At 42.3% G+C, this 12,025-nt stretch overlaps 2 protein-coding genes and 1 pseudogene across 2 annotated transcripts; all 3 read right to left on the minus strand.

The window, feature by feature from the left end:
* Window positions 1-766: 766 nt before the first annotated feature.
* On the minus strand, window positions 767-3,211 carry LOC127775190 (uncharacterized). The gene is made up of 5 exons (XM_052301509.1): window positions 3,197-3,211; window positions 2,253-2,488; window positions 1,559-2,186; window positions 1,248-1,400; window positions 767-1,123 (listed from the first exon to the last, which is right to left on the minus strand). Exons 1-5 carry the CDS (start codon window positions 3,209-3,211, stop codon window positions 767-769), a joined length of 1,389 nt encoding a protein of 462 aa, XP_052157469.1.
* A 1,389-nt stretch (window positions 3,212-4,600) lies between these two features.
* Window positions 4,601-7,983, minus strand: LOC127772491 (uncharacterized; annotated as a pseudogene).
* Window positions 7,984-8,048: 65 nt separating this feature from the next.
* LOC127772490 (pentatricopeptide repeat-containing protein At3g51320-like) lies at window positions 8,049-10,592 on the minus strand. Its single transcript, XM_052298418.1, has 2 exons — window positions 9,516-10,592; window positions 8,049-9,400 (listed from the first exon to the last, which is right to left on the minus strand). Exons 1-2 carry the CDS (start codon window positions 10,588-10,590, stop codon window positions 8,808-8,810), a joined length of 1,668 nt encoding a protein of 555 aa, XP_052154378.1. The 5' UTR covers window positions 10,591-10,592; the 3' UTR covers window positions 8,049-8,807.
* Window positions 10,593-12,025: the final 1,433 nt, after the last annotated feature.

Genomic DNA, 12,025 nt, shown 5'->3' on the forward strand with positions numbered 1-12,025 from the left:
TTATTATGATACTCCATGTCAATAGCCAAATTTTGTTGTGTGCCAAAATCATGTTCTTTTCTCTTCCATACTCTGCCAAAAACATGAGAAATTTTGGGCCGAAAGAAAAAAAAAGCCCAACCATACACTACCAGCTCCCAGTAGGCTGGGCTTTGGTTTGGTTTCCTAGTAGGTTGGGCTGGGATGTGGGCTTCGGCTTGGCTGGGCTGGGCTGGCAATTCCAAGATACTGGACAGGTCAGGATCATACAAGTGAGAGTGAGTCTGAGATGAGATCAACCGGGAGCAAAACATTTCAGGACACTTCTTGCAAACGATACATACGGCAACATATATAGCATATGCCGCAATTGGTTACAGCGATACACAAATTAATCACCTCATGGTATCAGAATGCCGCCATAGTTAATGTACGGATTTAACAAAGAAATGTATTAGCTAACATTTTCTCTTCACATGTTAGTACCATATGACCCAACTAAAGTTCTTGTCAGCTGTAAGTTAAGAGAGAATTTCTTATATACCGTTGGTAACGGTAGTAGTCAATTCTACGTAAGAAACCTTCCATGTCACCACCAATTCTACGCCATCCTGTGGCACACTGGATGCCCAAAAAAAATCAATCTTCCCCTGCTTGGCATTTCAAATTTTGGGATTTTAGAAACAATATGTAAAGAACTTCAAATTACAGGGAATTTTGCATTCTAAAACCCATGATATGACAATATCAGAATTCAAAACTCGCATTTTTCGAACAATTACTAGTACTAACCTATTGTTATCTCTATAGATGAGGAGAATCCCTGAAGGAGTTGCTGTCTTAACAGATCCTTCTCTGCCTCATTGTTGGGGAATCTAGTTCTGGACAGAGATGGCGTATTGAGATAAATATCATCGCAATCTTCGCACGGTTCCTTATCATGCAAGTGAATTCGCTGTATCCCCACAGCTCTCTGAATGACAAGCCTTATGTACTTGATCAGATTCTCAGTGGTCTCAAAGCCGTTTATATCCAGCAACCTCAAGTTCTTATGCTTGATGCTTTCAGATGATGCTTCCCACACAACATTGCTTCTGTCAGCCCTGTTCTTAAAGCCATTCTCGTCATATATGTGGATAGATATCTACAAGGAGTTAATACGTAGTAGCCAGGATTATTGCATTGTCACTCACAGATTTTGCAAGTTACAGGAACAGGCAATATATATGTATGTTGAGCAGGAAACATATTTATCATGTGTGGTTTACCTTAACATGAAATCGCTCGAGGAAGGGTGCGCCTTCAAGGACAAAGAGAGTCCAGTCGAGGCCACAATCAAGACTAATGCTGCAAAGATATACATTCCTAAGTTTGCGGAATATGGGGAAGAGTTTCTTGGGCTCTTCTGGCAGGATCCAAACCTGCAGTCAGCAAATAAACAAGAAAGTAGCACCAACATCACATCGTATGTAAGCCAGGTGGAATGGATCCATTAGAAACAGTTAATCCTCATAGCATCAGAGGACCAATCAAATGAATGAATGCAGGAAATCAAACAGTTACTGTGGCAGTACATTACCATCTCATCCTGGAAGTCCAGATGCAAACTAGTTAGAGTTGGCACGGTCGACAGCCAGTCGCTGAGCTTGAATGGCAGCTGCATCTTGTGGCAGGTGGAAGAGAAACGTATCCGGTCAAGCATTGGGACGCAGCCGAAACAAACAGGAGGATTGGCACCCACCCATGTATCACAGTCCACGCATTTCAGCTTGGGAGCGTTGATGAGCTCAACCTTGATGTAACTGCAGAAGGCCATCGTCAGCGTGCTGAGCTGCGAGTTTGGTGCATCGATTCTGAGCACAGACCTCTTGCCATTATCGCAATCCTGCAGGGTGAGGTGCTGCAGCTGGAGGCAGGAGGCTAGGAGGTTGGGGATGTCTGAATCCCCAAACCTGAGAGCCCACAGAGAGAGGCTTGTCAGTCGCCTGAATGCATTGGGGTAAGCTTGAAAGAAGGACATGAAGCGTCTCCCATATCGTGCCAGGTGTTTCTCGGTACAAAGCAGCTCAGGCACCTCGGTCAGGATGGAAAAGGAAAGGACCTCAATCTTGCTTGCTCTGCCACCGGCACTCTGAACTGCATCCTCAAGCATGCGCCCAACGGAGTGCAGGTAAGGGTCAGTGAGGTAGAAGCACAGGTGCAGTGTCCTGATGATGATGAGTTGAGGGCTTTCAGCTCTTGGAGCCAACAATGTCCTCATTGCTTGGGTGTACCTTGACATGGCCACCTTGACTCGAGTCATGGTGTTCCTTTTGAGGGAAGGAGCAGACCGGCGTGGTATGAAATCGGCAACATCGATTTCAAGATGGTTCATGGATTGGAGAAGATGGGTCCATCTTCTTGCAAGAGTGGTGGTCCGGGCTGCAGTCGGCAGTTGCAGCCGTTGGAGGATGTCAATCAAAATTTCATCCGGGAAAGCGCTGAGCCTGTCATCGACGACTTGGCACTGCTGGTAATGGAGAAAGATACATTATTTGTCAATACCGATGGATTGGCCTTAAGAAAAACAAAGATGAATGAATGAAAGCAGAAATGTTTCCAGGTATTTGAGAGGCATATATATCAGGGTATTTCATTTCATAGTGTATGGCATAATCAGGAGGTATAAGGCCTTGTTTAGTTCCATTTTTTTTTCCCAAAAACATCTCACCGAATCTTTGGACACATGTATAGAGCAATAAATATAGATAAAATGAAAAACTAATTGCAAAGGCCGTGTTTAGATTCAAACTTTTTTCTTCAAACTTCCAACTTTTCTGTCACATCAAATGTTTGGCCACATGCATTAAATGTTGACGAAAAAAAATCAATTGCATAGTTTGCATGTAAATCACGAGACGAATCTTTTGAGCATAATTACGCCATGATTTAACAATGTGATGCTACAATAAATATTTGCTAATGACGGATTAATTAGACTTAATAAATTTGTCTCCTGGTTTCCAGGTGAGTAATGAAATTAGTTTTTTCATTCGTGTCCAAAAAATTTTTTCCGACATCCGGTCAAACGTTTGATGTGACACCCAAAAATTTTTCTTTTCGTGAATTAAACAAGGCCTAAATGTAACTTTGCCTCTCAATATAAGTACAGCTAGTACTAGCCAAGGACCATCCATAGAAAATCTCAATATAAGAGGGGGGGGGGGGGGGGGCTTACAGCGTTATTGGGCATTGCCGACTCCATGAGCTTCCTGCCTGGGTGAATGAGGGAAGGGATCGACGAGATTTGCAGGGGGGACAAAAACTACTCCACTCTAATGGAGGCCGGAGTGTCAATTTGGGCAGCGCAGGACGATGCTCTTGTTTATAAGTATCTGTCAGCTTCAGGATCGACGCGAAGGAATTCGGAGACCGAAGCGGACTCCTTATTTGATTGGAAATCCATATCCATGTATAAATATAAGTATAAATTGTTTACTAATTTGTTTAGGAGGAGGAGCAACGCGAAACTGTAGGAGATGACACAATCAGGATTGCTAATTCGCGTGCGAGCTGTGCCTCCTCCCCCACGCCCTTTTTTTCGTTTTTTCTACGATTTTTTCCCTTTTTTCTGATTATTTTTTAATCTTTAGCACACGTGTTTTTCAAATGTTTTGAGTTGAAAGTTTTTAAATCTAAACTTGAAAATTTTCAAATCTTAACTTAAAAGTTTTCAAATCTGGACTTGAAACTTTTCAAATCTCGAGTTGAAAGTTTTCGTCTGAGTTGAAAGTTTTAAAATCTCGAGTTGAAAATTTCAAATCTGTGTTTAAAGTTTTCAAATCTTGAATTGAAACTTTTCAAATCCGAGTTGAAAGTTTTCAAATTGGGTTGAAAGTTTTCAAATTTGAGATGAAAAGTTGAATATTTTCAAAATTTGACTTAAAAAATTTAAATTTTAAGTTGAAAGTTTTTAAATGTGGGTTTAAAATTTTCAAAATTTGACTTCAGATATAGATTTTCTTTTTAATTTGTTAGTTAAAAAAAATCTCGCGGAAAAAAGAAAATCTTATCTACTGCTGTCATTATCTCAAAGTGTCGTTATCTAAGACTAATACTAGTATAACCACCTTATCCCAACAAAAACACGCGCCGGCGGCGCATACGCGCCAGCTAGCAATCCCGACAGGATCAGTGCGCCTATTGGCTTCTAAGGAGCATTCTATTATACAAAAAATAAGTGTGTCGATTTTATAGCCCGTGTATTTGATTTCATGCTATTAAAAAGCATTATCTTTGTTGAGAAATGATTGTTTATCTGTATAATTGTATTTTCATTTTTATAGATATATAGTTTGTAAAAACAATGATAAAATATGTGTAAAGGAGTTTGTGTTGATTTTCAAAATGACATTATTTTAAGTACAGGGGCAGTATAAATTTTGCAAAGTTTTATAAGAATTAGTTCAGTTTTATTCAACTTAGAAAAATACAGTACATTCAAATAAAATTTGCAATGAATTTTTAAGTACTAATTTAACATATCAAACCACATTATTATGAAAATTCTTAAACTCTCTCCTTTTTTTTCCACTCTATTCATGGTTTCTTTATTTATGAACAATTATAGTTGAGTTTTCTATTAAATGATAAAATTGGTGATGGCATTTTCCTAGAAGTGTTCCGGATTTTATTTAAAGGAGCTCTGATGCTCCTCATTTCTTCATAGTACCACATGACATTGCCAACGTATAGCATATGTGCCATAACTATACACACGTATTTACCATGATGTATGGGTAGTCTTTCTTCAAAACAGTTAAGCCCCCATGATCATTCTAAATGCCAAATTATATAGTACTTTCCATATACAAATGTTTCCACTCTTTTCTCTGCCCCGGGAGGACAGGAGGTCTGAAGCTGCAAGCCTACACCAACAACGCCAAAGCTCTCACTCCAGTTGTTAGCTATAATCTCTCTACTCTAGAGAATACTTTTTTCTCCATGCCATTTTTCTTCTCAAGATTATTCCTTGATTTATTTGGAATGCTGGTCAGGATACAAGTGAGAATTTGAGATGAGATCAGCCAGGAGCAAACATTTCAGGATACTGCTTGCAAATGATACGGCAACATGGACAATTGGTTACAGCGATACACAAAATAAGGGGGAAATACAAGACAATCACCTCATAATATCAGAACAACGCCATAGTACATGTCCGGATTTAACAAAGAAATGTACCATATGACCCAAATAAAGTTCTTGTGCGCTGTAAGTTAAGAGAGAATTTCTTATATACCGTTGGTAAAGGTAGTAGTCAATTCTACGTAAAGAGAAACCTTCCATGTCACCACCAAGCTAACTTCAAATCTTCTACGCCATCACCTTCAGATGACTCCTGTGTGGCACTGAGTGCCCGAAAAAAATCAGTCTTCCCCTGCTTGGCATTTCAAATTTTGGGATTTTAGAATCAATAATGTAAAGAATTTTGAAATTACAGGAAACTTTGCATTCTGAACCCCATGATATAAGAATATCAAAATTCAAAATTTTCATGTTTAGAAAAATTACTGGCATGAAAAGAAAATCTAACAATTACTAGTAACAACCTATTATTATTTCTATAGACGATGAGAATCCCTGCAGGAGTTGCTCTCTTAATAGATCCTTCTCTTGCTCATTGTTAGGGAATCTAGTTCTGGACAGAGATGGCGTATTGAGATAAATATCATCGCAGTCTTCACATGGTTCCTTCTCATGCAAGTGAATTCTCTGTAAAGCGATAGCTCGCTGAATGGCGAGCCTTATGTACTTGATCAGATTCTCTTCTGTGTCAAAGCCTATTATATCCAACAACCTCAAGTTTTTATGCTTGATGATGTCAGATGATGCTTCCCACACAACATTACTACTGCCAGCATTGTGCTCAAAACCATCCCCCCCACATATGTGGTGAGATATCTACAAGGAATACATAATTAGTATTGGCCAAAGTTAAACTATTGCACATATTTATTTTGCACGTACAGGTACAGAAGGCACATGCATATAATAAGTGTATGTTGGGCAGGAGCATATATATTATCATGCATGGTTTACCTTAACATGAAAACTCTTGAGGGAGGGTGCGCCTTCAAGGACAAACAGTGTCCAGTCGAGGCCACTGTCATTACTAATGTTGTAAAGATATACATCCTTAAGATTGCGAAATATGGGGAATAGTTTCTTTGGCTCTTCTGGCATGATCCAAACCTGCAGGCAGCAAAATAAACAAGAAATCACCAACATCAAAACATATACATGGAAGCCATGAATATGCATGCAGGAATAAAACAGATGGAGGTGCATTACCATCTCATATTGGAAGTCCAGATGCAAACTAGTTAGAGTTGGCACAGTGGACAGCCAGCTGCTCAGCACGAATGGTTGCTGCATCTTAAGGCAGGTGGAAGAGAAGCGTATCTTGTCAAGCAGTGGGACGCAACCAAAATAAACAGGAGGGTTGACACCCACCCATGTATCACAATCCACTGATTCAAGCTTTGGAACGTGGACGAGTTCAACCTTGATGTAACTGCAGAAGATCATCCTCAATGTCCTGAGCTGTGAGCATGGTGATGCGTCAATCTTGAGCACAGAGTTGCGACCGCTATTGCAAAGCCCGTAGAAGGAGGTGCTGCAGCTGGTGGCAGGAGCCTAGTAGGCTTGGGATATCTGAATCCCGAAACCTGAGGGCCCATAGAGAGAGGCTTGTTAGGCACCTGAATCCATTGGGGCAAGCCTGAAAGAAGGACATGAAGCGTCGCCCGTATCGTGACATCTGTTTCTCGGTGCAGTGCACCTCGGACACCTCATTCAGAATGGCAAAGTCAAGGACCTCAATCTTGCTGGCACTGGCACTCTGAACCGCATCGTCGACCATGCGGGCAATGGAGAGCAGGTATGAGTCTGTGGGGTAGAAGCGTAGATGCATGGTCCTTATGGTCCGATCAGGGTCAATTGTAGGAGCTAGCAATGTCCTTAGTGCTTGGGTGTACCACGACATGGCCATACTTCGAGCCACATTGTGCCTAGTGAGGATGTGTGGTACAAATTCATTGATATCTATTTTGAGATGTGTCATGGATGGGAAAAGATGGGTCCATCGCCTTGCGAGGATGGTGGTCTGTGCTGAAGTGCGCAGCGGCAGGCGTTGGAGGATGTCGATCAAAATTTCATCTGGGAGGGTGCTGAGCCTATCGTCATCATCATCATTGGATACTAGTTCATCAATGACCTGGTGCTGCAGGCAGGCAAAAAGAGAAGCCAATGCTATCTCAATACCTAACCAGGTCCTAGCTAGTTTATTAAGAAAAAGAAACTATGTACAAGGATGAATAAATTAAGTAACAGAGGATCAAGGAGGGCTTACAGCGTTATTATTGGGCGTAGCAACCTCCATGAGCTGCCTGCCTGCGTGGATGAAGGGAAGATCAACGAGACGAGATTATATTTGCATGCAGTGCAGAGAAAAAGAAACCAAAACCAGCAAGTATTTGGCAGGAAGAGGCAGGGGCTCCATCCAATCCAATGTAGAGATAGATAGACAGAACAGAACGGTGGTCTTTCTGATTTCAGGTTCATCGTAATCTACCTCTAGTTCGGTTGGATTAAGCTGAAACCGATTGGGAATGTGTAAGCAAACAAACTAGGGTTCTTACGGATTCCATCTTGATTCTTGACTATTATATTATATAATTATGCACCCAAAAAAAGGGGGGGAAAATCCAACTGACTGGTCTGCGGGAGAGGTAGGAGGAGGGAGGGAAGTGGTAGGAACTCACCGACGACGACGACGGCGGCGGCGGCGGAAGCGTCGACTGTGACGGCGCGCGGCGCGGGGTAGCACAAGGGCACTTGGGGATCGGAGGGCGGGGGAGGAAGAGAGGACTTGAGAGTGCAAGGAGGTGACCAGCGATGACGATTGACGACGAGCTTCTTCTCTTTTTTTTTTCCTTCCTTTTTTTTTCTCTTTAGTTCTACTTAAAAAAGTAGGAGTATATGTATGGGCCATCTCTCTTCAGTCTTAACTACTACATTAACATTAATATGAATGTGGAAAATGCTGGAATGATTTACACTGTGAAACGGAGGGAGTAGTAGTAAAAATTGAAATCTCATATCTACCTATGAGTCAATAATTTCACGTCTCTTCTACTTGTTCATCAGCATACTAATAGAAAAAAAATCATGTTTTATTTACTAGTAGTATCTCTATAAACTATAATCAATTCCATTTGTTCAATAGAAATGGTTCATGTATCTTTACTTTACTAATATGTCAGAAATTTTATGTCTTGTCATCCGCAAGAAATCCATTCTACAAATTACAAATACTTATAATTTACTTTATCAGATATTGATATCACAGTTAACTTAATATAACATATATCCCTTTCTTCTATGCCACAAAAGACAAAGCCCAAACCAGATGAACGCAGGCGCTAGTTATCGAGAGCATTTATAAAGTGAATGAGAATTCTCTCTATTCATATAATTGTCTTCCACTGGCACTAAGCAAGTGTATATTCAGAGACTTGCTGTTTGGTGCATATGTATGTATGTGATGTGCACATATCAGCTCAAAGCCTGAAAACATTTCTGATCCAACCGACTCTTCAGTTGCTTTGGACTGATAGTGAGCACACTCGAGTATCCACTTCTTGAAACCCTGTCAGACATGTGGGTTATCTACATAGCCTCCTGAACACCCCTCAAAAAATCAAAACCATAAGCCACTTGAAATCGGCTAGTTGCCCCCAAAAAATTCTGTACAGCTTCAAATCAATCTGTGAGTGTACACTGAGCTATTTAACTCCAGATTCAATTTGCCCATTTACTCTGCTTGTTAACTTCAGTCTTGACACCAAGCCATCCAAGATTCCATATATTTCTTGATTCTCAGGTTGCCTCTCCCTAAATTGATGAAGAATCTCGTTTAAGTTCACCAGGCGATGTCCAGGACTGAGCTTCTCGTCTCTTTCCTTTATGATAGCCTTCACCCTATGAACATCTTCCCATCTCCCCGCAGAAGCATACACATTGCACAGCAGGGCATAGTGAACACTATTGCTTGGTTCCAACTCAATCAACCTCAGGACTATCCGCTCCCCCAGTTCCCACTCCCCTCGGAACCGGCACAACCCAAGCAAACCACCCAATGCATGTGCCTTCAACTCCTCTGGCATACTCGTTAAGAGACCCTCAGCTTCTTCCAGAAGCCCAACACTTGCATACAGATTGGCCATGCACCAATAATGTGCAAATGTTGGCTTGATGTTGTACATGGTGCTCATCTGCTCAAAATATGCCTTCCCGTCATCCAAGAGAGCTAGACGGGTACACGCGCAGAGGACACCAATGAAAGTGACTTCGTCTGGTAGCAGCCCATGTTGATCGTCTAGATCATTCCTTGAAAAGGTAGGTGTAAGATCAATAAGGAACTAGAAATAACATGGAACAAAATAAGTAGCAGGATATTGCTATCTTGACCAATCTCAGAAATCAGAACCCACCTTGTCCAATCATGTCATGAAACAATCGAATCCCATCACCAGGTTCTCCATACACACAATGGCCGATGATCATTGCGTTCCAGCAAACAACATTCCTAAAGCTCAGCCGATCAAACACCTTCCTCGCAGCATCCACATTCCGACACTTTCCATACATATCGACCAATGCAGTCGAGAACAGCAGGTTACGCTCCTCAAAACGGCGCAGGAAAGCACAATGTACCTCCTTCCCAGCCCCCAACCTGCCCAGCCTTGCGCACGCAGTGGCTGCCCCAACCATTGCGACAGCTGTGCCCCTGACCCCAATCTCCGCCATCCACCGCACCACCTCCAGAGCTTGCTCGGGGCGCTTCACCTTCACATACCCGTTGATCATGATGTTCCATGACACCACATTCCTCAGAAGCATTCCGTCGAACAGGTGTCGTGCGGCGTCAATGCCGTCGACGGCGCCAGCGTAGGCAGTCATCATGGTGTTGTAGGAGGCGACGTCCCTGAAGGGCATTTCATCGAACAGGTTGCGGGCGCAGGGGAGGAGGGTGGCGGCGGCGTAGAAATGGAGGAGGGCGTTGGCGGCGTGGAGCGGGGGCGAGAAGAGGAGGCCGCGGCGGAGCAGCTGCGCGTGGAGGGCGAGCGCGGAAGGAAGATGGAGACGCGGGGAGGAGGAGGAGGAGGCTTTGGAGAGGAGCGTGGGGAAGGAGAAGCGGGCAGGGAAGGCGGGGTGGTGGGAGCGGAGGAGGGCGGCGAAGAGGGAGAGGAGGGCGGAGAAGGGGAGGCGCGGGGCGAGGGCGCGGAGGGCGTTGTCGAGGGAGAAGAGCGGGAGGGGTGGAGGGAGGTGGTGGAGGAGGAGGCGGAGGAGGTGGGCGTGGGCGTGGGCGTGGGCAGATCGCGAGGCGGAGGTGGCGGCGGAGAGGAGGATGCCGGCGGTGGTGCGGTGGCCGAGGAGGAGGCCGCGGCGGAGGAGGAAGGCGTGGGCGCAGAGGACGGCGTGGTGGGTGCGGAGGCCGCGGAGGAAGGCTTGGAGCTCGCCGGGGTCCGGCCGGGATGCCATCACTGCTGGACTTACCGGCGCCATCGGGGTTTAGGCGTTTGCTCTCTTGAACCTTTTGCCGCTCCTAAGCAATGAAAAAAAAAATTGAATGGAACAGGGGCAAAAGTGCAAAACATTTTTTATTTTTGAGTTGTTTGTATTTTAAAAGATAATGTTAAAAAAGTCTAAAATAAAAGGACTCCAAAATTAAGTGTAAAAATTTAAGTTTTGGTTATTGCTCATAAGTTAAAGGCCCTGTTTAACGTAACTCAAGATTCTATGACATGACTAGCGAATATGTGAGATTTGACATTTTTTTAAGTTCTATAACAAATTCTTTGTATATTAGTTGCTAAGTTAAACTATTTGTGAGGCTGAAGATCCTACCTGAATCTATTGCGGCTATAAAACTCCCCAGACAAGGACAAGAACAAACGATGTTTCCAGTGGTGGATTCAGATAATCGATTCGGTGGTGTCAGAACGTGTCTATCGATGTCCTAGTATACTAATTATGCTTAGATCATGGTGTTATAGCATATAGATAAACAGTTTCGTTATAGGTTTTGCTGAAACTGGCACTGACCTTTCTACTGTAGATCCGCCCGTGGATGTTTCACTTTCGATATCAAGCTCAGTTTTCAAGGTAACCTATGATAATCAGCTAATGTCTCTTTAAACAAGTACTAAACCCGTTTCACAAAGAAAACATGTATTTTGACCTTTTTTATGAGTGGTTACAAGAAAATTTTCCAGCAAATCAACTTCATCAATATAACATTCAAAGAGAATATATATATATATAGAGCATGTAACCATAGCTAGTGTTGTTTTTTAAAACAAAATAACGAACACATAAAAATTAAAAAACAGGGAAACCTTGTATTTTTATTAATCACATATAAATGTTTAGAAATAAATTATGGACTTATGTAGGAGCTCTTGTCTTGCTTTCACAATAATGCTTAATAGAAAGATATATTGATAGGGAATTGTTATAGTTCACCGATTCTCGTCGTCTAAGATGAGGCGATCGGTTAATTACATTTGCAGGACAAGACTACGGAAGATTAAGCTGCTTTTGTAGTAATTGTTTTCAAAAATATTTTTCTCACTGAAGATTGAGGTTGGTATAGTAATTGTGGAATAAATGACTTTGTTTCACTAAAATCCAATCGCAATACACCATCATCACATTGGTGTGCGGAGGGAATTTGGTAAGGGGATGACTTTTACCTTGTTGAATTAATTGATTGCATAAGATCCTGGTAAAATGCAAACCAGTCAAAATCAAACTATTCCTGAAACTCGTTCTCGTGCAAGGATTCTTTTTTCCCCAAAATATTTCTTGAAACACTTTATTAAGGCTGGCTTTTGACCAGTGATGACGAAGCGATCGATCGATCTACAATTATGTACTGTATATATATGCAACCCATGTATGTGTAGGTGTGTATTTATGTATATATAGACGTACATGA

Source organism: Oryza glaberrima, chromosome 5 (genome assembly GCF_000147395.1).
Source record: "Oryza glaberrima chromosome 5, OglaRS2, whole genome shotgun sequence".
Lineage (NCBI taxonomy): Eukaryota > Viridiplantae > Streptophyta > Magnoliopsida > Poales > Poaceae > Oryza > Oryza glaberrima.